Source organism: Chenopodium album, chromosome 14 (assembly GCF_948465745.1).
Source record: "Chenopodium album chromosome 14, dcCheAlbu1.1, whole genome shotgun sequence".
Classification (NCBI taxonomy): Eukaryota; Viridiplantae; Streptophyta; class Magnoliopsida; order Caryophyllales; family Amaranthaceae; genus Chenopodium; species Chenopodium album.
In genome coordinates this window covers 3,919,657-3,944,296 of record NC_137847.1, presented here as the reverse complement: position 1 = coordinate 3,944,296, position 24,640 = coordinate 3,919,657, and the positions used below count along the sequence as shown (strand labels likewise).

The 24,640-nt window shown below is 34.0% G+C and overlaps 2 protein-coding genes across 2 annotated transcripts; one reads left to right on the top strand and one right to left on the bottom strand.

Annotated features, from left to right (window-relative positions):
* Positions 1 to 9,331, bottom strand: LOC145579894 (protein phosphatase 2C and cyclic nucleotide-binding/kinase domain-containing protein-like). Its single transcript, XM_081637185.1, has 15 exons — positions 8,914 to 9,331; positions 7,316 to 8,623; positions 5,608 to 5,739; positions 5,288 to 5,515; positions 5,054 to 5,179; positions 4,372 to 4,517; positions 3,476 to 3,707; positions 3,076 to 3,392; positions 2,881 to 2,968; positions 2,699 to 2,765; positions 2,018 to 2,295; positions 1,780 to 1,845; positions 1,539 to 1,660; positions 883 to 1,039; positions 1 to 790 (listed from the first exon to the last, which is right to left on the bottom strand). The coding sequence occupies exons 2-15, from the start codon at positions 8,342 to 8,344 to the stop codon at positions 545 to 547; spliced, it is 3,234 nt and encodes a 1,077-aa protein (XP_081493311.1). The 5' UTR covers positions 8,345 to 8,623; positions 8,914 to 9,331; the 3' UTR covers positions 1 to 544.
* A 6,174-nt stretch (positions 9,332 to 15,505) lies between these two features.
* LOC145579892 (putative lactoylglutathione lyase, chloroplastic) lies at positions 15,506 to 23,907 on the top strand. The gene is made up of 9 exons (XM_081637184.1): positions 15,506 to 15,875; positions 16,685 to 16,886; positions 16,968 to 17,092; positions 17,222 to 17,286; positions 19,929 to 20,141; positions 20,222 to 20,269; positions 21,454 to 21,561; positions 22,557 to 22,697; positions 23,553 to 23,907. The coding sequence occupies exons 1-9, from the start codon at positions 15,746 to 15,748 to the stop codon at positions 23,592 to 23,594; spliced, it is 1,074 nt and encodes a 357-aa protein (XP_081493310.1). The 5' UTR covers positions 15,506 to 15,745; the 3' UTR covers positions 23,595 to 23,907.
* Positions 23,908 to 24,640: the final 733 nt, after the last annotated feature.

The window sequence follows — 24,640 nt, the reverse complement described above, 5'->3', positions numbered from 1 at the left end:
TGAAGAAATTTTAACATGGTACTTCAGTCTAAATAAGCAGTAGGAAAGGCACAACTTGGTAGAAACATATACATAATTACACATCCCTTCAATTTCAATGGACTGTCAAAACAAAAATAAATCTGAGTAAATCTAACCTTTTTTTTTTTTTTTTTTTTTTTTTTTTGGGAAGGGATCCGATTAAATTTACCCCCTTTTTTTAAGGGATCGGAGTAAATCTACCTACATCCACCATTGAATTACGGTGGGAGGCTGAATTCACCTCTAAAGGAATTCATGAGAAAGTGAAAACTCATTCCTTTACAAACTATACTTATTTACAGGCATCTAGCTCTGCTTAAAGGTACTAAGGCAAACCCAAAAAAAGAGGATGATTTCGGCACTATCATTCCTCTTGTACTGAACAAAAAAGGAAGGGGGAAAGAAATGATAAGATTTTGGACCTTAGTCAGTGGAATCAGTGCAGCTTCCCCCTAGCAATTTTACTATACGATCATCCAAACGACAATATAGAGTGAAGTTCACACCTTGAGTAGAGCATTGGTTACCAATCTTCAAGCCACTCCGGTGTGTTGAGTTCTTCAAAATTCCGGCGGGGAGAAGATGGTGGTGGGGAAGTATCACAAACGTAGCTCTCTAAATGGTGACTTATGCGAGAAACAATTTCATGAGGGACGGGGACAGTACGATTTACTAGCCCTTCCCAATCAACTCCTTCAAACCATTGATGATTTTTGACAGAATCGGATCCATTGTTCCCAAGTCTCTTAGTTTCATCAACTTCAAGTAGCTGAATGACCAAAAGAGTAGTTCAGATAAACAAAAACAAAATTGAACCAATGTAGCTCGAGGGATCAATTAAGAGAGTATAATATGAAGGACCTTGGTTATAAGATCGATGGCTTCAGAACTGCAAGACTGAGAGAAATTAAAATGCCCTTTTGCAATCCTTGCAACTGTATCAAGCTCATTCTCTCTCCATGATCCAAAAGGCATTTCCCCTTGCAGCATAAAATAGATCAAAACTCCCAAACCCCACCTGCAGAAAAACTGTGTATTAAAAGCGCATTATAGAGATAGGAAACGAAAGTTCTTCAATCAGCATAATATTGAAAGAAAATAGCGTATACATGCTCCAATAAAATTAATACAATAGCTTTGAAATATTCAAGGCGTAATGTTATGGCCATAAAGTGAGTAAAATGAGTACACAAAATTATAATTCATTATCGAAAGGTTCATAATTGATCAGGAAAATACATATCCCTGCAATTTTCTAGAGAAGTTTTACGGCCAAGCCTCTATAAAAGAAGAGGAGAAACATATAGCTTCAGTTAAAATATAGATGAGGATTGAGAAAGAGGAGAAATTCTTAAACACTTCTAAATAAGGGAAAGGGAAAAGGAAAATGCTTCTGTATCTTCATCTTAGGAAGTGAGTTAGTATTAAAATGTTATACTACAGAACTTTCAAAGTCCGGATCTGCAGAACCAAATGCTTAAAAAATAGAGAAAAGGTGTTCATCATATCAATAATACCAGTCAGCAGGGAAACCATGGCCTTTTCCCAGTACTATCTCCGGAGATAGAGAATCTGCCATTCCACAGATTGTGTTTGTCCTTTCGCCAGATAGCTGCTTCCCAAATCTGAAATCTACAAACTACAAACACAAATAATTTATCATACTATCCTCTAAGCTATCTTCAAGAGAAGCAAACAAACATCGTTGCTGAAACTAAGGTACTAAACCATAAAATTTTGGATTTTTATGCAACTGACCTGTAGGCGTCCAGCTTGATCGCACATCAGTACTTCAGGAGAAACTCCTCTGAATAGGATACCCTTCTGTAAAAGCATGTGTATACAAAGAAAATTCAACAACTGAATCCCAAAGTTCCTCAAGAGAAACAAGACAAGAGTAACTTCATGAATTACGCAAAATAAATACAGAAAAAAAATATCTACAAAAAGAAAAAAACACACACACACACACACACAAAAGAATTAGCTAATGGACCTTGTGGAGCTCTTCCAATGCTATTACAACAGAGGCAGCACAGAACCGTGCGGATGATTCATCAAGTGGTTTATTTAAAATTGAAGCCAAAGGACAAGCCAAGCATGTATCCAGTAGTATTCCAACATGTGTTTCATCAGCACAGGTGCCTATAATATGCGGTACACATACTGCATCACTTAAACTTTTCATCAGGTTCTTCTCCTTTAGAACCTGATCTTCCTTTCCAAGCCTTTTAACCTTCTGCTTCAAAAACCTTTTCAAGCTAAGGAAATTTTCTGCACACAAAACCAACATAGGGTTACGTAAGAATGTACATAGTATCATTCTAAAGTTCTTAACGCCGCCAAAAATCTTCATTGTAGATACAACAGCAGTAACCTAAGTTATAAAACATTATTTAACTATTGCAGATAATTGTAGCAATAATAGTATATACAAGTATAAGTTATAAAGATGGCCATGATGTGAATTCCAGAGTGAGGGAACAGCCTAAAGGTAAAGGCCAGTAAACAAAATAAAAGTTCCCCCCAAAGCATTTAGAAAACTCACAAACAAGATGTTATGGAAACAGAAAACAGACTTTTACGCGATATTCAAGCAAGATAATCACCACAAACAACCCGAGAAAGGAAGAGTGTAAAAGACAAGGCCCAGAAGTCAATTAAAAGCTTCTCCCACCTGAATCTTTCAGAAGTACAAGTCCAATCTCACTGCAGTCAGTTGAATACAAGCACCTTCTCCATTCCTACAAGGCAAAAGATCCATGTTTAGAGATGAAACACCCATGTTTAGAACAGAAATTATTGATTTTTTCGAGATATTAAGCACCCAAGCCTGGAACAGAATCTAATGATCCTCACCAAATCAGAGAGTTGAACTCTATTTGGGACCAATGGTCGAGCATTTCTTTCATATTCCTCACCTAAGACCACAGGAATCTCCTTTGACCTGAATCATATCAAACAACCTTGATTAAAAATTGTTGGCTGCACAGTTATCATTAACACAGGAAATCCTACAGTAGGTGCACAAAGTACAAAAAGTAGAAAACATACTTTTGATCACCCAGTGAAATTTTTGTCAGTGGACCAGCAACTAAATCGAACTGGTCTTTTGTTAAAACAGAACAGACGACATCGCCAACAGCACATACTGCTAATTGACTAATTTGCTCACCAAAAAGTGCCCACTCCCCAAAATAACTTCCCTTGGATTTCTCTACCAACATTCTCCTGTTACCGTGTTTCAAATCACTTTGGATTGAACAATCACACTTCAGGCTGCAGACATTCGGACTTATCAAAACGTCGACATCAAATTCTATCCTTACTCTTCCCTTCTGAATTATGTACAATGCAGATACACAATCATGCTGCAAGGATGTGTGAGAACAAGAACGTAAGACAACTTACTAACCTAAAAAAATGAAATGAAATTTTCCAACAGAAATTATACCTGTTCAACTATTGACTGCCCATCAGAAAAAGAAACTTCTGACAGAGAACTTGCAATCTGACTAAGTTGTAGGATTGTTAATCTTGAAAGAAGATCCACTGATCGTAGAAGTTTCAAAGATGACAGATTCGAAAACTCTGACATGAGAATTCCTCTAAAATCTTCTCTTTTCAGAGTCCACAGAGTTCCATTAGTCACACAACGCACAGAGGCCTGTAGTGGTTTATTATTCCTGAAGAACAGAAGCAACAATAAGTGGTTTTGCCAAACTGTTTAATGTCAGCATGTCACCAAATTAATCAAAAAAATGACAGAAAATAGAACTATCGTCCAGATATTTCTTTCAACAATGAATAGCAACACAAAGAAGACAGCCTCAAGCTAATCTTAGTTTCTCCTGTAACTATAACAAGGAATAATACCACTTTACCATGCTTCTTTACTATTTATGCATTATGCATATCAGCATGATTTGCAGAGAAAAGTGAGGGAATTGGCGAAGAGCTTCCCTATAAAATTATCATTTCACTTTCTATCTTGGTGACATTTGGATGGTAGCATCTTAATTTCCTATCAGGCTATCATTGTCCTCCTATTCCTTTATAATCAGCTGGCTAACAAAGAATTCTTGCAAGTTCCTACTTACTAAACCAAACAGAAACAGCTTTTTCCTTTCTCTTCTCTTTCCTTTTCTTCCTTTGCAATCATCTAAGTATATTGTAAGCCATCCAGGCGAGGAAACCAACAAACAGCTAATGATCCACATACCCTACATCTAACTTGTCCTACAAGAACACTGAACTACTCACTGATGAACATCACTAATTTTATCCAACTAGTTAGCGAGTTACATTGGCATGGCACGATGTATTCATGGGAAAGGAAGAAAGTCTCACATTAACGCCAGCTCCCCAAAGCATGATAACTTTTCAGCTGTATAGCGCTGCAAAACTCTTGGTACCTCACCGTGTTTCTCCTCTTGAGTTGCAAAAACTTCAAACTCTCCACTTCCAACAACAAAAAAGCAATCACCTTCACCACCCTGCAAAATAAAAATATGCCTCAAACATGCGTCATATTTTTAGGTCACAGTCCCTCCATAATTCAAAAATGCCAAATTCAGAAAGTTAAAATATTTGCATGTCTCCTACTATTCACCCATCTCTGTTAAATTTGTTATCTTTAAAATGCTGTAGCATTTACAACTAGAACCTTCAGTAGTATTTTGGGCATCCAAAAAGATATATTTAAGGGTTGAGGAGAGTAAACTTTTTTCCCAACGGTAAGATTCACATCTATGCCTCTCTCAAGTTTGGTTTTACATATCCTATCCCACCCCCCCTTCTCCCTCCCAACACAAGGAATTGATCCAGGGTCAAGGCCATAATCAGTTGAGTTTCTCACTAACTGAGCTATCCAGACTCCTTAAGGAATAGAATACGTAGAGATCTAACACAAACCAATTACTACTATATTCCACTAGCAGATTGTATTAAAATTAATCTATATGCAAAGGCTTTTTAACCAATCATATAGATCCAAAATCTCTCCGACTATCTATAAGAAAATGTGGCTTACCTGCTGGACAACGATTTCCCCAGCCTGAACCTCAACTCTTTGCATGCAATCCAACAAGACCTGGCACTGAGAATCAGTAAGCTTTCTGAAGAGGAAATGATCATGTAATGCCCGCTCAATATGTGCCTGTAACATTGACACAAAAATATGACCAGACTATACCACTGAAAAGAAGAGTAATCCAGAAAGCACAAGAAAAGCTTCATTTATCAGCACGATTATTTACAAAAATACCTCTTCTTCCCAAGTCTTCCTGTGGGATGGAGACGAAGGCACCCAAACATTTCCATTCTCCAAGGAACTTTCAATGGCACGAAGACGAGCTCGAGATACATCATGCCTTACGCGTTGATTCCTAGAATTCCAGCTAACGGTTGCAGGGGACTCAGATCCAGTTAACTCCAACACTTGAGGAGCAGAGGGATTCATAGTGAAACCAGGACTTGCAGAGCCCCCAAAAACCTAGAGACATTGTAACAAACAGCAGAATAAGCAAGGACCTTCCATAGTTAATCGCACAGAAAATAAATCCATCAACATGATAGTTTTCTTACATTATTAAGCCCATTAACATGCACTACTATTATAGTTATATCATCAGTACGAGTTTCAAATTGCAACCAAAGCCGGTATGATTCAGCAACAATAGCGGCACAGGCATCACGAGGGTCTTTATGTAGTGCTATCTGTAAAGCAAAAGGTCAAATCCAGCGACGGATAAATAAACATTAGAATATAGTCCTGAAAGTAACTAGCAAAATAATAATTGTCAATCTGTAAGTGAAGACAAGGATCAAAGTAGAAATTAATAGTCCATATCTGAAAATCTACCACCAGTCCAGCAACCAGTGCAACATATTAAGGAAGTCAAGGAAGCAAAATCAGAAAGCCAGCAAGAAAACTAGGGATAGTTGTTCAGAAGCATAAAATGTTGAGGTCATGGACAAAATGAAAAGTATACTCAAGAACTCGAGGAGTGAAAGCAGCCTTTACAATAAGTCAATAACCAGAAAACTACCCATCTAAGAATAAGCAGAACAGTTGGCAGGCCGGAAAGGTAGACACAGAGATTACAACTCTCATGGTGAAAAGTGGTATGAAAGTCATCACTTCATAGCCTTTGAATCAGACCTAACCTACAACACATTGCTTTATGCAATAGCGAAGCAGAAAAGATGTCTCCAGAGCGAAGATCATAAATGAACATGATATTGAAATTTCAAAGAAATGATGCATAGATGACATCAAACGACAATGCCATAATACACATATGCAGAGAAAGGTTATTGTAAAAGCCACTATATCCATAAATGAGATAGGCTGGATACATCATTTGACTTGTGAGGCTTGTTCTCTCAATTACTCTATGCAAAGTTTAACTAAAGAAACTCTCAATAATATTCAACCCTCCTTATTTTTTTCTCACTGGTCTTTCTTAATTTTATTCACCACTCTATCTCCTCTAACTAACTAACCAACTTCCTTATTCTTCAACCTATTGCCAACAATAATAATAATATTCAACCCTCCTTATATTTTTCTCGCTGGTCTTTCCTGATTCTATTCCCCACTCTATCTCCTCAAACTAACTAACCAACTTCCTTATTCTTCAAGCTATTGCCAACATAATAATAATAATGCAATTCCTACTTCACTCCCTCCTTGATAGACCAGTTCAATCCAGTTTATTGGAAAAAGGCCAAAGTTTCCAAGCCGTTTACACGTAATGATTTCTTATAAGAAAATAAGAAAAAGACCATCAAAAATAACTCCAAGTTCCGGCAGATTACACATGAAATAGTGAGCTGGTACCTTATACTTCCTCAATTATTTTTTAATTGCAACATTTGGAGTTTCGTGCTTAACAATAGAAAACTAAACATAAATATCTTTAATTATCTTTTAATATTAAAAAATAAAATTAAAAATTAGGCTGATAATAGTATGTATTGAGATAAGTCTAACAAGAGCATGAAAATATTTTGCTTATGTATAATAGTAGTGTAAAAGTCCATATGGTGCAAGTATTAAGTAGTTTTCATAATTCAAAATAAAACTGCCAATGCTACAAATTAAAATTTACTAAAGATCTCATTTGACATTAGCTAAAAGCCTAAAATAGAATTCCTTTTTTAAAATAAAACTGCCAAGTTAACCAACTTAGAATGGTACTGTGTAAAATTCTTCCATGACACAAAACATAACCATAATAACAATTGGAAAACAAAAAAATAAATAAATAAATAAATAAAAATCACTCACCATATCAACCACAGTTTGACTTGAAAGAAACTCGAAGACACCATCACTAGCAAGAACAAAAAAGGGATAATCTGGTGAAAGCTCCATGACAACTATCTCCGGGTTGGCAACCACTCCAATTGTTTCAGCAATTGAATCACCAAGACTTCTAGTGAAAGCAGTACCAGGATACATTCCATTCTGCACCCATAACCTAGGAGGATCACCATCATCATCCTCTTCAGTGCCCCAAGACTGTACATCTGGATTCTTCAACCCTTCAATCTGATCAAGGGTAAGAACTCTTGCTCCACTAAGCTTAACTCGCTCAAGCTCATCATTACGGAATGGAGTTTGATCAATCGAAAGGTCAACAGCCACTAAATCCTTTCCTCTCCTCTGAGCTACAACAGCTCTTGAATCACCTGCATTGGCCACATATATAGTCCTACCCCTAACCAATACTGTAATAGCAGTGGTACCACTCATGCTATCATCTATACTATCAGCATGCAACTGTGAATTAGTTGTTAAGAAAGCAGCATGACATGCTTCAACAGGATCAACATGGAATCGGCTACTCCTCAACAAATTTTCACACAACTTGCGCTTTACAAACTGCGAGCATTCAGCCCCAAATTCTCCATGCCCATCAAACACACCAAAAAAATGATCATTCGGGTCTGTACCAAACGGTGTATGTATGCAGAAGCTATCCTGGTTAGCCTTATCAAGAGCATCAGGATAATAACCCCTCTGAGATAAAAATGAGTACCTCAACTCATAATTTTCAGACGGAACTTTGACCGTCTTTCCTCCATCAGGCGGTAAAAACTGAGCAGATACTCTAGAAAGCCTCTTAATACCAGCTTCAGTATCCCTACTAAAGCTCAATTGGTTCAATTCCTGAATTTGATCATCCTCCCCTTCAGAATGAGCAGGAGAATACACACCAATCTCTGAACCCCTCACATTTTCTACCTGCTTAATTCGCGCTTCCCTGGGAATACACACCTGGCCTATACAAGATCTTGAATAAACACACCCCATCACTCAAAAACTAAAATTGAAGAAACCCCAAATACTGAAATTTCCAACACATTCATCAACTTCAACATCAGAGAACTTTGGTAAACACAATTATGCAATTTACACGAACCAAAAATTCTCCACTAACCCACAATTTCTTACAAAACCCTCCTCCTCAAGTTGGCAATATGATCCTTCAAGTTGCCAAATCAACGTCTGTACACTACACGGCAGTCGATTTTTTGTGTCGGATCAGTTTTTAACAGCTCTACTTAGAAACAATCTGTGATCTTATCCAAACTGTCCAAAGCAAAATCAAACATCAACCCCATAACTAAAACTTGCTTGAAAGATTAATCAGTAATTACCCAAAATTCAAAACAACTAGAACCAATGTTACTCAACATTACCAAATTTAATTAATTAAACAAAAATACTCAATTTTATATCATATCCGATCAACAAGCGTGACATCTTATCTATAAACAATTGAGAACAAAATAAAAAGACCCACATTCAGAAAGTACAGCAGAAAAAAGCAGAAAAACAGTTGAACAAAGTTGCAATTAAAAATAAATAATTGGACTTACCATAATAATTCCTTCTTCTTTTAATGAAATAGATTACTTGATCTGACACCCAGAATAAAGAAATGTAATCAGATTATTATTATTACAATATATACTTCAAAAAGGAAACAAATTTAACAAAAGGGTAGTCAAAAAAATGAAAAGAAAACAGAGAATTTTGCAGGAATTTGGTCACATTAAAAGTTGTGAAATTTATAAAACTGAAAAATGGGGGAAATTGGGATTTTATTTAATTATCAGAATTATAAGAAAAAAATGGAAAAAAGAGAGAAGGACGTGTCGAAGTAGGGATCATAGCATGTAATGTGAGAGATTGGGAAGAGAGAGAAAGTGAAGAAGAAGAAAATGAGTGAAAGAGAAGGGAGAGAAAATGGGAAAATTATGGTACGAAAAAAAGTTGTAACATTGCATGTGTGAGAATGGTCAGGAGATTTGAGTGGACTTTGGACTAGACGAAACATATTTGGACTAGACGAAACATATCTTATTAATCTAATCTTTTGCTCGATTTTTTTTTTTTTTTTTTTTGCATGTTCTAGGGATTTTCCTTTATTTAATGTTTATCTAGTTATAAATTCTACTACTTCGAGCCATTTAACATTTACTTAAATGAGTTGAGCTATATTAAACTGAACTAATTAGAGCTAAACTGAACTAATTAGAGCTAAACTGAATTGAAATGAATATTTTATGAGAGAAGGAAATTAGGAGCTGAAATGAACTGAATTGAAATTAAGCTGAAGCGAACAAGCCCTTCGTTTTCCAATACTCCATATTATTTCATTTTGACATTCGACACTATTCATTTGTTGTTTATTTAAAATCTGTTTATAAGAGAAAAATGGTCAAAACATAACGAACAAAAACGAATGAAGAGATTAAGCAAATTCAAAATATTAAGCGATTAAAGTTGTCCGTTGACAAATATTTCAAGTCCAAAAAAAACGAAGGAAGTACTTTGTTGAAAAAGTTTACAAAAATATTTAACCTAAACTTATACTTCGTATTATGGAGTTGATTAATCTTGCTTTATGTTATGTAGTCCGTACTTATACTTTATTGAACCCGATAAGCTTTGATTACACTTGATTAGCTCTTAAACTTTTTTTTAGTGTGAAAAGATGACCGTAAAAGTCTTCGTAAATTTGAGAATTAAATTTTTAAGAGAATCGTAAGATGTAAGTTAAAATTTTTAAGAGAATTGTAAGATGTAAGTTAATCACCTCATCTAAACTCGAGCCCATTCAAATAATTCAATCTTTAAACTTATTCTTCCTCCACTCTTCCTCCAATACAACTACAAGTATTGAAATGAGTGATCATAGTTAGATCAAATGCTTGATGACATGTTAAAACAATAATATGTTTCATTATTATTAAGGTTAACAAAAGATTTTTTTATAATTGGGTCTCAATTACATTTCCTCAATAATTTACTCCAAGTCCCCAACTAAAAAATTAATGTATGTTATCAACCAATTATAGTTAATTAGTCGCATTAGAATGCTAAAATCGCACAAAATATAGCTCTTTTTTTTTACTTTCCCTTTTCTTTACTATCTTTGCGTCAAGAATCATCAATCAATAATACATATTAAAAGACACACCAACAATGACACATGTTATTTCCTGCTATATTTTTAATTATTTTTCTTTAAAAAAAAATTATTGAGTAAAGAAACAAGTTATTAACAAAAATAATACGTTGTATTTTTTTAATACAAATTCTATAGTAATATGTAATAATTATTATATTAAATTGAAAATATTTAACAAATATTTCTTAAAAAAACTTTGGATAACTATAAACCAAAAATCATGTTCTTATTATAATTTTTGATCTATTTTACAGCAAGAAAAAATATTGCTCATTTTTTTTTTAAGTTTGCCTATTTTTGTTTTAGTTGTGTATTAAAAGCTACAACTAAAAAATGCAAATATCAAATCAACGTATCACATACTTTTATTATTCCTCGATTAATTTATGACTATGATACATCTTATCTTTCAATAATGTATAACTATATATAACTATAAATCCTCGTACACGGCACGAGATCTAACCTAGTTTTATTTTTAAATTCACCAAACTACTAATGACACAAAAATCATCTTAATTATACGAAGTACTATAAATTGAAGATTTAAGTATTGTAGAAAGAAATAAACTACTCGTAATTTATATAATATTGAAAGTTACTTCACATTTTGGATCTCCACTTTATAGCAAGCTAATTGAAATGCATTATAATCAGCCGGCCTTCAACCTTTTAATCCTTATTAATCGTATGAACTAATGACTCATTAAAATGACATGTATGTATATTGTCACCTTTCACTCTTTTTAAAGGGAATGGATTAGGTCACCGACCATTTCATAAATTGACCACAAATGTGAATTCTATCTGAAATATACAAACAAATCAACTTCAACCGTACTCCCTTCGTTCTTCTTTGTTTGCCTATTTCAAATATTTAGATCAAACTAATACTCATATACATAAAGATATGCTTTCTTCATTTTTTTAAAGTGAATTAGGATTTGTTCTGATTTACTGAACTAAATTAAACTGAAATGAAATGAGCTGAACTGAACTGAATAAAGCTGAAATGAATTGTTTATGAGAAAAAGAAATTTAGGAACTGAACTGAATTGAAATTAAGCCGAAAAGAACAAGCCCTTATTCTATTTTTTGGACATATTCTCATTTTTTTATTTTTTGTTAATATCTTTTTTCTAGCACCTTCATAGTTCATAGAACTCTGGCCAAATCGATATGATACATTTTAAAAAATGGAGGGAAAAAATAGTAAGTCACATGGGATGTTGTAGGTTGGATTTATCCCATTGTATATTTTAATAATATCAAGTTTTGATAATTTTTGTGCATATGAAAATGGAGATATACATAGTACATTATAAGAGTTATTTTGAAGACCATTGATATAAAATGTTAGGCGAGGAAAACAAAAAGAAATCGAAAGAGTATATAATCGAAGTAAAAATAACTTTGAATTATATTTTTTTTTGAAACATAACTTTGAATTTATTAAATCCTATAAGAAGGGGGACTAATTGTTGGACGATGGTATTTATAATTTTATAAAGATAGTGTCTTTAACGAAAGTTAAAAGAATATGAGCTGAGCAATTAAGTCAAGCTAATAAGCACAATGTCTGAGGGTGATTCTTTATTTTATTTTTCTTCTTTACTTGTTTTTTTGGTTAATGACACCTTAATTTTGTACTCCCTCTGTCCCTTATTTAGATTCCTACTTCTCTCTATTATGTGAGGAATAAATGCTACTCCCTCCGTCCCTAAATTACATTCCTACTTCTAGCATTTATGCTTCACGTAATAGAGAGAAGTAGGAATGTAATTTATGTAGAAGTAGGAATGTAATTTAGGGAGAGAGGGAGTACAAGTAGGAATCTAATTAAGGGACGGAGGGAGTACTTCGTATTTCACGTGAACCATATTAGCCATTTAAATTCACGTTTTTCTGTTGATTCTTCAAGTCTAAACCAAATTTAGTTCTTGTTAAGCCCTGTTCACTTCACCTTAAAAAAATAATATTAAGTAAAAATAATTTCAATTCAGTAAAATTCGGTAACTATAAAGAAGAAATATAATAGAAAATCAGTAAAAATAATTTCAATTCAGCAAAAATAATTTCAATTCAGTAAAAATAATTTCATTCTAGTAAAAATATTTTCAATTTAGCAAAAATAAGGTGAAGTGAATGAGACCGTATTGTCTAATCGTTAATGTGAACTCCTTTTCAAGCAAGAATTAAAGGTCTCATTTCGCAATTCGTATATTTGTGTTCAATAGTTGCAAAATCACATGGCTACAATGAACATTGAGAAATGGACTAGGGTCCAGTAATTGATAATACTAGCTTAAGTGTGGATGGCATATTCTTACATGCATCCTCATGCATGTAGAATGGGTGCAACACCCTTAAACGCAGGATATTCTGCATTAAACACAGCCCAAACTCAAATCGATCAACATAGCTCTTTGTTTCCTTTTTTAAATTTTTTGTTTCCTTCTTTCGAATCCTCTCTCTTATGTTTTCTTTCTTATAATAATTTTGATCCAAATTATCATCAAATTCTTCAATATAATTTTCTTCTCCTCTGTTTTTCTCCTTTAATTTGTTCTTCATTTTCTCTCTCCTCTGTATTTTTTTTTTCACTTTTATTTCACTTTTTCTTATTGAATTTGTTTCTTACAACATGGAATTAGTTGTTCTTCTTAAAGAGATCGTCAATGCAGATTAGTGTTTTGTTTTGTTGATTTGTAATTAGGTTTTTTATGTTAGTTTCAATTGTATTTTTTTTGTTTGATTTTTGGTTAGCTTCGATCAATTTCGAATTATTATGTATGAATTTTGTGTAAATTTCATTCTACATATTTTTTTTGTTTATAATTTTTATGTAGAATTTGGATTTATTATGTGGTGATTTTGTGCTTAATTTCAATTGATTAGGTTTTATCTGATTTTTTGAATTCATATGAATTGCACTTTATTAGCTTCGATCAATTTGATTTGTGCATGAATTTCGATTAAAAATATGAACATGCATTAAAAATATAAATACACGCATTTTAGAAAATGAATATACGCATTCAAAATATGAACATATGCATTGGTTCATTTTTGAATGCGTATGAACATAAGCATTTCATAAGGTGAACATATACATAAAAAATATGATCATATGGATTTCAGAAAGTGAACATATTCATTTCGGAAAGTTTACAAAAGCATTTTAGAAAGTTTACATAAGAATTCAAAATATGAACATAAGCATTTAAGAAAGTGAACATATGAATTTCAGAAAGTGAACATAATCAAGCAAAATATGAACATATGCTTAGGTTCCCTAAAAGTGAACATAAGCTTTTCTAAAAGTGATCATAGGCATAAATATATGATCACATGCATTTCAAAAAGTGAACATAACCATTCAAAATATGAACATATTAATTGTTTTTCTTAGTTAATGCATAAAGAATATGAACAGAAAATTTCACTAATTAACAAAAAACTTTCGAAGAACAGAGTTTTGAAAAATGTAGATAAAAATTCACATAAATTTGGACATAAATTAGTGAAAATTTACCTTTTCTTGGGATAATCTTGTTGATTTTGTATCTTTTCTCGTATATCCATTGTTGATTTTTCAGTTTTTAGTTAAGTAAAATAATGTAGAGGAGAGAGAATGAAGTTTGGAGAGAGAAAATTAGAGAGATTAATTGCAGAAATTTTTGAAAAATTTATGAGTGAGAAGTAAAATGGTTTTTTTTTTAAAAAAAAAATAAATAAATTGAAAGCCAAAATATGGCGGTAGGGAAGTAGGTTGCGTTTTCGTTTGGGTAAGTTTTGCAACTGGGCTTCTTTATTAGGTCAATGTTGCACCTATTCTTGGTGCATAAGGATGCATGTAAGACCAATTGAGTATGGACTATATATTATGATGGGCCACACAAAAAAGTCTAATTGAGATATACAAAAGGCCCACAAACCAAATGGCACTATAGCCCGTAAATAAGTACGTGACAAAGTATAGCAAGTGTTCTGATGAAAACCAAGTATGTTTGATAGAGTTGGTGAGGAACTCACCTTGTGATAGGTCACAAACAGGGGCGAAGCCAGGAATAAAAATCTAAAGGGGCCAAGACTCGATAAAGTTTAAAAAAGAAAAAAAAACAAAAGTGCTTAAGTGGGGAGTCGATCTTGAGACCTCTCACACCATGCAAAACTCAAACTACCAACTGAGCTACCATTAACAACTTGTTGTATTAGCTAAATATTTACCATTTATTAGTTTCTTATGGGGGCCAGACCACAAAATACACATATCACCTGTTGGGCCAAGGGGGGCCGGGTCTCCACCAGCCCTCCTGGTCGCTCCTCCCCTGGTCACAAATTTAAGAGATCACTAACAACATTTGCTTGGGAGTAGGGTAAATCCCCTTTCTCCCTCCTTTACTCTTAAACAATGCGTGGGTTTAGTAGGATCCTTCATTTTACCTTTAAAAAAAAACCTTCCGATGAAGAGGTATTGTTGTATATTGACACTTCATAAGTAAATAAATATTTATGTTAGGCCACATACATAAAGTGGTAACGTTACCAGTTGCCTTTTGAAACGCTGCTATTTTTAACATTTGAGAAAAACTATCAAAATGCTATCTTGATCACTAATCAGTACTTGAACCACTATCTTGCCAACATTCTTTTTTTTTTATTTTTTTTTATTTTTTTTTATTTTTTTATTTAATACAAAGAGTAAGTACTTGTAATAAGCATGTTTGACCTAGGCAAAACGTTAAGCATTAGCTCGAACGCTACAACCAAACATGGTCGTAATATAATTTACTTTTACTCCGTATATAAGGTAGTTTCGACTTGAAAAAAAAAAAAAAAAAAAAAAAGAAGGTAATTTCGAACAAATTAACCCGAATACGAGGTCCCAAAACTTTGCCTGGCACAAGCCATCCATCCGAAATTCCGAATCAAAGAACCTCAGCTCACTACACTCCACAGCTTCCTTATTCCTTATTCTAAAGCCTTTGCTTACTACCAATTACAACTTTGCAACTCATTGCTATTTGATGAGCATCAACAACACCTCTTCATTCCTTTTTTTCTAGATTTTCTTCCTCAGATTTTTTCGCTTCACCCACCGATTTTTCCCCCACAAAAACATTTAATAAAATCATCAGAAATTACATAAAAAAAAAGGGTCTTTTTTTTTTTTATTTTTATTTTCTGGGTCTTTTGTAAAATTTAATATAAATTCCGCAAGATTTGATAAAATGGTAAGAATTATACCAATGGCGTCCACTTTGAGGCCATCTCTTACCTGCTTCAGATTTTCTTCAAATGCTCGTTTTGGGGTTTCTCTCTCTTCTCAAAGGCCGCTTTCTTCTCTTCACCTGGGTAGTGGTATGTAATTTTCCCCAATTTATCAAAATTTGATAATTTATTTTGGTTTATAATTGAAATTCAGGTTTTAGCTGAATTGGGTATTATTGTTTATGGTTCTAATTTAATAATTGGGTTCTGGGTTGTTCTATAATATGTTTTTAGTGTATAGGGAGCCAAAGGCAATGATGTTGACGCGATTCGATCCCGGGTTTTGGGTGTTATAGAATTTTTGGAGTGATTGAATTGTGTGGCTATATTATCTTGTGGCATTTTATCAGTAACTTGTAATTGGCCTTATTTTTTAGTTGTCAAAGGTTAAAAGTTAAAACTTTGTATTATGTTTATTTGAGGTTATGTTATGCTACACTTGACATTGATAGATGGACTGAAGAATTTGCCCCCTTCACAATTATGAGTATTTATGTGGAATGAGGTGGTTCCAATTGATCGTTTGTTTATTAGAGATTATACGAAGCGTCTTTAAATGGAGTAGATATTTATTATTGCCTGGTGAAGAGCTAGTTTTGGGTAAGAATTGATATGAAAGAAGATAATTATTTGTGAGGAATGCAAAGAGTTTGTTTTTTTTTTTTAGTATCACTGATGTTAGTGGAGCTAAGCTGTAAGTCAAAACTCGTAATTTTGTAAACCTTATTAAAAGAGTGATGTGTGAATGTGGTGAGTTCAAGATTCAGAAATTGAGATGGGAATGCCTATGATTCTTGTTGAAGCCATATACTATGTTTGTGCTCAATAAGTCAATAGTGAATAGTTGTTACTATAGGAGTATAGGATTTTGAATTGATATTTCTTCATTTTTTTTTCAGCTGTTCCGCAGTCATATTCCTTCGGTCTAAGAGCTTCGAAATTGTTGAGAGAGGGCAATGGCTTGTCTGTCAATGCAGCTGGAAATGCTGCACAAGCCAGCACTAGTGCTGTTGAAGAGAATGTTCTGGAGTGGGTCAAGAAAGACAATCGAAGGATGCTCCATGTTGTTTACCGTGTTGGAGATCTTGACAGGACGATAAAGTACTTCCATGTTCCTTCACAATGTAGTTTTATACTCATTTAACAATTACATTCTTCATGATTTTAAGTTGATGGTTTCAGATTCTACACGGAGTGCCTTGGAATGAAACTGTTAAGAAAACGTGACATACCAGAGGAGAAATACACTAATGCCTTTCTTGGTTACGGGCCAGAGGATTCACATTTTGTCATAGAACTAACTTACAGTAAGCCACATTATTCCTTATGAAATTGTTGTCTGTTTCAGTATGCAAGTTTCTAATCACCCCCACTCCCATTTCTTTTTCATGTTTTTATAATATTTATTCATGTTTATGTTCATATGGTGCTGTCAGATTATGGAGTTGACAAATATGATATTGGAACTGGTTTCGGTCACTTTGGCATCGCAGTTGAGGATGTAAGATTCTATATCTACCTTTAAATGTTTTTCTATATGAAATAGACGCTACAGAATCCAGAGATACTTTTTATTTATTTAATTATGTTATGTATTTTGATTATGTGAACTCAGTGATCTTCGATGCTCCTATTGTCTCTGTCTTGACATATGTTAAGTAATTTGAAGTTTGCTACTGAAAAATAATGCTGCACTCCCTTAAGATAAATCGAGTCGTTCCATCAGATGGCAATGATGCTGCAGTCCTTTAATCAGTTAATTGGATGACAAATTGAGTCCAGTTTTTTCTTTCTTTCATTTGATTAGTGAATAGTTCCATCAGATGGCAATATACACTCATTTCAAATTTAAATTTGATTGGAGATTATACAAGAAGGGATTTTTGGTTTTAAATGTATATAAGCGTGCATGATTAATGTGGGACTTTTAGTGTGTGTGCTTAATTGGCATGTAGAACACTTCTACTCAGGCTATCACCATTTCCTATATTCTTTAGATCTAATCTTTAATACAGGTTTGGCACATTTATGTGGGTGTGGAAGCTCCTTGGTATAAGTTCAAAAATTGGCGTAAGTGCACACTATGAACCTGACCATACTTTTAGCTTATTAGCTTCCTGGCAGCATGAGGAAAATATCTCCTGCATGTGCAGTTCTATACCAGTGCACACCATTATATCCTTTTTCTGCTGCTTCTTTTCTCTTGTTTCTCTGTAGTTTGTACAGTTCTTCATCCCTTTTTTAGACGTCACCAGTGTCCTGTGCTTTCACTTTTCTCTTGTTTTTTCCTTTCATTCTCCTTATGGCCAATTGTTTCCATTTTCTTTCCCAAGTTTCCTTCTCCTTCTTAAATTCTTAGATTTTCCTTCTTAATTTTTCTCTTCTTTTCATCTCCTTATTGTCACGCTGCATACTATATGTCCAGTAAAGAATTTTCTATCCTTGTAATTTACTTGGTGCCTTTTTTCCTTCTCATCTTACCCAAAATACTTCAAAGCTTACCTATTCATATTTATATATAACTAATATTCTAATAACATATAGTTGTATAGTTATAGACCAATTCCAAAATAGCCATGTAACTGCACCAAACTCATTATTGGGTCTTTATAGACTTATTAATAGGCCTCTTATAGCTCCAAACCAACTTATATGACCCTAATGGACACCCTACTTATTCACTTTAATTTTGGAAAAAATGCCCAAAATTAGCCCAAAAGCATGGTTTATAGCCTTCAATTTTAAACATTTTTGACTTTTTTGGACATGGAAAGGAACAAGTCGAGATGTTTCCATAGACTCCAAGATGCATTGGGAGTTCATTTGGGTGTTTGGAACCGTCCACTTTGCCTTTAAATTGTCAATTTACTACCCTTTTACCACTTACGCCCCTATCATTGACTCAAGGCCACCATGGGACTTTATATGACTGATTAGTGGTCATATAAGGTTCCAAACAATATTATATGACCTTGATATGCATCCCCCCAAATCTCGAGTTTTTGTCGACACCTAAGAGACTCAGGCCTCCAAAATTGATATTGCCTTCGTTTTGGACAAATTTGGACTTTTCCAAATCTAGAATGGAAAGTGATCGAGGATCTTACCATGGACCCCACGATACCCCGCAACTCCGCGAGGCCATTTAGGTAGTTAGAATTGTCCACTTTGCCTTTAAACCGTCAACTTAGCCATTTATTTACACGCCTCTCTTAATTAACTCAATGCCACTACGGGTCTTTATGCGATCGGTTATTGATCATATATGCCTCCAAAATGACAGTATAGTCATCTTGAGATTTTTTGACTCGTAATTGGTTAAAAAAAACCGGACAAGAAAGAGGTCTAGGTGTTTTCCATGGACTGCACAAGCCACAACACCCGGAGGCCATTTGTGTGGTTGGAACTGTTCACTTTGTCGCCTTTAAACAATCAATTTAGTCATTTTCGTACGAACCCCATTAAACTCAAGGCCACCATGGGTCTTTATATGACCCCGGGACGCGTCTCCTTTGATTACATGAGTTTTTGACTTAAACCGCCAAAATTGGTCCAATTTCGTGTAACTCACTCTCCCATTTGTTTCTTTAAATTAGGTGATTTTTAGAATTTATAAACCATTATAGTTTTAAATGTGGCATTTTGAGGGGCAAATGGTTTCCAAAGCGGGGCACGAGATGATGTCATATGCATCATGTTCATAAGGCACACTTTTTGCAAAGCCTTACAAATCATTATGACTCAAGCACTCAAGTGACAATATGCTCTAATTTATGTTGTTTAATATGGATAGGTGGTTTCATAGGAAGACCAAACTATCAATACATCAACAAGCTTCTTAATTACTTATAAATAGATATAGTATGATTTATATCCTTTGTGTTTGTCTTCCTTCACATTGCCATGGAACTTTGGTCGAAGAAATAATTGTATGGATTATTTCTGTGAGTTACCTTACTCCACCTCTTTGAACAGAAGGGTTAAAACACTGCATATTTATAATTGGCTTGTGTCACGAGGATGTTATCCTACATAGCAACTTGATTCTTAGGAGAAAACTTTCCTTGTGCATCTCTGGTTGTGTACTCTATTTTTGTTTGAATGTGTTTCTGGGTTTATGTTCATTTGTCTGTCCTTGTACAGGTGGCCAAGACTGTGGAACTTGTAAAGGCTAAAGGTGGAATAGTAACTCGGGAAGCTGGACCCGTTAAGGGTGGAAATACTGTCATTGCATTTATCGAAGATCCTGATGGTTACAAGTTTGAACTTATCGAAAGGGGGTCTACACCTGAGCCTTTGTGCCAGGTAATGCTGCGAGTTGGTGATCTTGATCGATCTATTGAGTTTTATAAAAAGGTAAGAGGTGTAAATATTGACCCTTGACTGGTTGGCACTGGTATTTTATTTAAAGGAACTAAAAAGCATTTTGTATTTAGGCATATGGCATGGAGCTTTTGCGGACTCGGGATAATCCACAGTACAAGGTAACATATTGCAGTTACTTTGTCAAATGTCAATTGCAGCCAAAAATTATACCTTAATAAGAATTGGTTCATCAGCTATATGTGTACAGTGACTTATTTGGCCAAATCTCTTTTGTGGAAATGAGTCCCATTTCCTTGGTGTGATGGATAACATTATTATTTGTCCGATCTTCTATCACTTCTTAATTCCACTAATCTTATGCTTCCCCATTGTGTTTCTATTTGCAACATCTTGATTTTGAACTATGAATTTACTAGGTACTACCTGTGGGGATTCGTGTTTAGGAAAAAGTTGTCATGTGAGATCATTAGATTTGTCTCAATGTATGCTTTCAAAATATCAAAATATCAACTTTTAAAATTTTTTACTTCCTAAAAATGTAAAATATTATGGATTAGTATATGTGAAAGTCAAAGTGTTTCAACTAAGAAAAAATAGGAAGTATACATCTTCGTGCTTTCTGGAACAATATATGCTGATCCGATTGGATTTGATTCTGCTCAAACTTTATTCTTCAAAATTCTTTCTGAAGGTACGTTGGTACATGAGCATATAACTTTACATGTTAATATATTCTTTCAGGATTTTAGACGGACAATTCATCAAGCTTCTATGTAGTTGAATACTTTTAATTTACATTTTGCATGTTAGGATGTAATTAAGTAATTTTGGTCTTGCCTCTTGCTGGTTTTTTTTATCAGAGTTTTCTTTTTTGTTGTACTTTTCTTTTCGTTGTATGCACAGAATACTGTTTTAAAATTACTTGAATTGCAATGGTGTATTGGAATATAACAACTCACCTATGCACATTTTGAAAGTCATGATGCGTGATGTTGCAACTGGGATGTTCCTTCCTCAACTTCACCATTGTTAAAATGATGTTCGGAGCCACCATCTCCATGATTAGAGCTATCAAACTAGGAACAAAATGCAGGATTGAAAAATGAATATAGGATTGTCAAAAATTAAAATAAAAATGAATATACACCATTATATCAAAGTCTGAACACTTCAGGGTATAAGCTATTGCAGCCACTTTACAGGCTATACCTAGTACTATTTTGTGGCACTTATTTTGGTTTCACTAATCTGTTTAATATTCTCTCCCTAATCTCACTACTGCAACTTATGCACTATGTTAAACCTTTGGGCCTGCTATTAAATTCTCTGCTGTCTATTTCAGTATACAATAGCAATGTTGGGTTATGGTCCTGAAGACAAAAATGCTGTTATGGAGTTGACTTACAACTATGGAGTCACTGAATATGACAAAGGAAATGCTTATGGTCAGGTATGAATAGTTTGTTCTTCATTCACTAACTTATGCTTTGTTGCTCTGGAATTGTGATGTATAAATATTTTTACATGCTAATTGTTAAAATAATATTATATTGACTTGTTTTTATCACCTTTTTGGCTTTATTGCATTGTTTTGTTCCGAGTGCTAGCTACGTGCAATGTTAATTAATGATCCATTGAGTTGATCTTGAGAAGTTCATCTTGGACTTTAGGTATATAATTTTTGATACGGTGTTTAGAAGTAAAAGCTAGAGCTTGACCTCTGATATATGTTTTTTATGAATGAAGATAATTCTTCTAGGAGCTTAGAAACCAAGAAGAAAGAATGAAAACAAATTTCTTGAAAAAGAATTAACATGCTTTAGATCCCTAGCAATGTATCCAGAGTAGAACAAGGTATGCAAATCACTCTCTAATTAATTGATTTATTCTTCAATCTTCCTAACTCTGTTTATTCTCAAAAATCTCCCATCTTGCTGACCAAATGCTTAGAAGATAGCTGAACAAGCTGATCACCAGAGACATTTTCTTCTCATATTATTCCCAAATCTCACTTAAGATACTTGCATATGCCCTTGGGTATATAACATTTATTGGTTTCCAAAGAGGTTTGAAAAGAGGGACTCATGCTTTGTATATTGTGCACTTTTTCCTTGGGGGAGAAGGCTCAGGAGCTGTATTGTTTTTTGTGTGTTAGGTCAACTCATCTCACTCCTTACCTGAATGGCTGAACCATATATATTAGTTTAATTTGTGGTGTTCTGGATTTGAAATGGAAATTCTGCACATAAAATCCGATATTTATGAGGTCTGACTCTGAGCACCTTTGAAATCTAAGAGTCTGTCATTAGTAAACTTCCAGATATTCTGCACTTAACTCTTTTTCTTGCCTTCTGGCATTAAAACTTATGACTTTATGAGTATATATTTTTCTTTTTAATGACCAACTAAGTCTTTTTGGGTCAACCTGTAACCATGGTGCTGCAGATTGCAATTGGAACGGATGATGTTTATAAAACTGCTGAAGCAATTAAACTCTGTGGAGGAAAGATCACAAGGGAGCCTGGACCATTGCCTGGCATCAACACCAAGATAACAGCATGCCTTGATCTTGATGGTTGGAAAACGGTATGTCATTTAAACTTGGGGATTTTTAACATCGTGAATATATTGGCACTATATTGACCTAGATTAACTGATGCCTACATAAATTAAAGATTTTTTTTTTTTCCTTTCTTTTTTTGTCTGGAGCTTAATCTTTATTAAGTACAGATGATGGCTTGTAGTCTAGCTTAGAGTACAGATGATTTAGTTTGAATTTGGAATCACAATTGTATTTCTAAATGTGGTTTTTTAATTTAATCTTGTAACTTAGGATGGTTGACTACTTAAATGTGCAACCCTGATACAAACTTGTCGCCCCCACCATCTATGACCTTCCTTTTGGTTTTAAATCCCCTAAACGAAAAGTATATTCCTGCCATTGAGCTAATTTTCTTCATATTTTTGGGTGATAAATTTGCTGCTCTGTTACAAGATATTGACCCTTCTAATCTCACCGCATAAGACCCTGTAATCGTGTTAATATTGGAGTGTATTTGTAAGCTTCTAAACTTGATTATGTGTATATAGAGGAGCTGTTTAGAGTTATTAACATAGGGACTCCTGTAGCTTCCTCTTTGGCTTGTTTTAGGTTCTTCCAATTAATACTCTTGAATCTTCCAATCAATCAATATTACTAGAGGTTGACCCTTCCAATCTAACTGTATGGTGTACTACCATCAACGTGTAAATGATGGGGCATTCTTGTAAGCTACTAAAAGCTTGATTTTAAAGCAATTAGAGGAGCTGTTTTTGAACTGAGTTATGCGCTAATTCAGCTCTGTGTTTCAGAATCCACGACCTTATTAAGTTCTTTTTCAGCTTGCATCTGTAGCCCTCTACTCGGTGCAAAGTATCTTACACTATATATTCTCTGTGCAGATGTTTGTTGATAATATTGATTTCCTGAAGGAATTGGAATGATGCTCACGGGTGTGTCCAGAATTCCAAACTTATGTTTACATTAGTGTAAATTATTTATGTAGCATTTTCTTTTTTAGTTTAAAATCTATAGCTCTTCCACCCAAAAAACAATTCTTTCGTCAAGTCATCTTTGCATAAAAGAGTATGTCCAAAGCTCTTTTAATCCTTTATTTTGGGTTGTAGATAAAATTATAATGATCGTAGATCTTGCTCAATAGCTTTGTAAATGGCCCTTAACTGGTCATTTCCCAAATGTTTTTGGAAATAAGGACTTGCAACAATCCAAGAATTTAAGAGCTATTATTTTACTACACTAAGGTCGTGTTGTAGAGTGCAGCCGAGCAGATAGTTTATGATATCCCATTCAAGTTTGCTTAATTTTTATTTAATAATTATAAATATTATTAGTCAAAATTTTGTATCGACATACATGTCTAAGAGAAAAATAAATTTACACTTTGTTTGGATTGAAGGAAATAGAGGAAAGGAAGAGAAGAGAAATTGAAGGATAGATAATCTCTTATTTGAATAGCAAATGAAGAAGGAAGAGAATTGGTGGGGAAAGAAATGGAGGGATAGAATTGCAAGAAATTGATCTCTCCAACAATGGAGAGATTTTGAAGGAAAACTCTTTATTCTTCCCTTCCCTCCCCTTCCCTTCCCACCCCTTCTCCCTCCCTTTCTTTTCCTTCCCCCTAATCTATCCAAATATACTTGAGGAATACATTTTGATCAATACTCATTTTACATGACCTCAAAACTTGACAACAATTCCCATAATTATTTAATTCGAAGTACTCATAATATATTAAATTCTTCGAGATTCAACATGATTCCAGTGGTCAGAGTACATAGCATGATCAGTCAAGCAACAACTTTGTCAACACAAAGGAAAAATTAGAATGTTACTCTAAGGGGTCGTTTGGTTCATTAAGGAAAAATTCCATCATTAAAATCATAGGAATTAAATAAATTATTTTGGTTAAACAAAGAAGTAAATTCCCATGGGAATTTTAACTTACCAAAAGGGGCAAGGTAAGTAAATT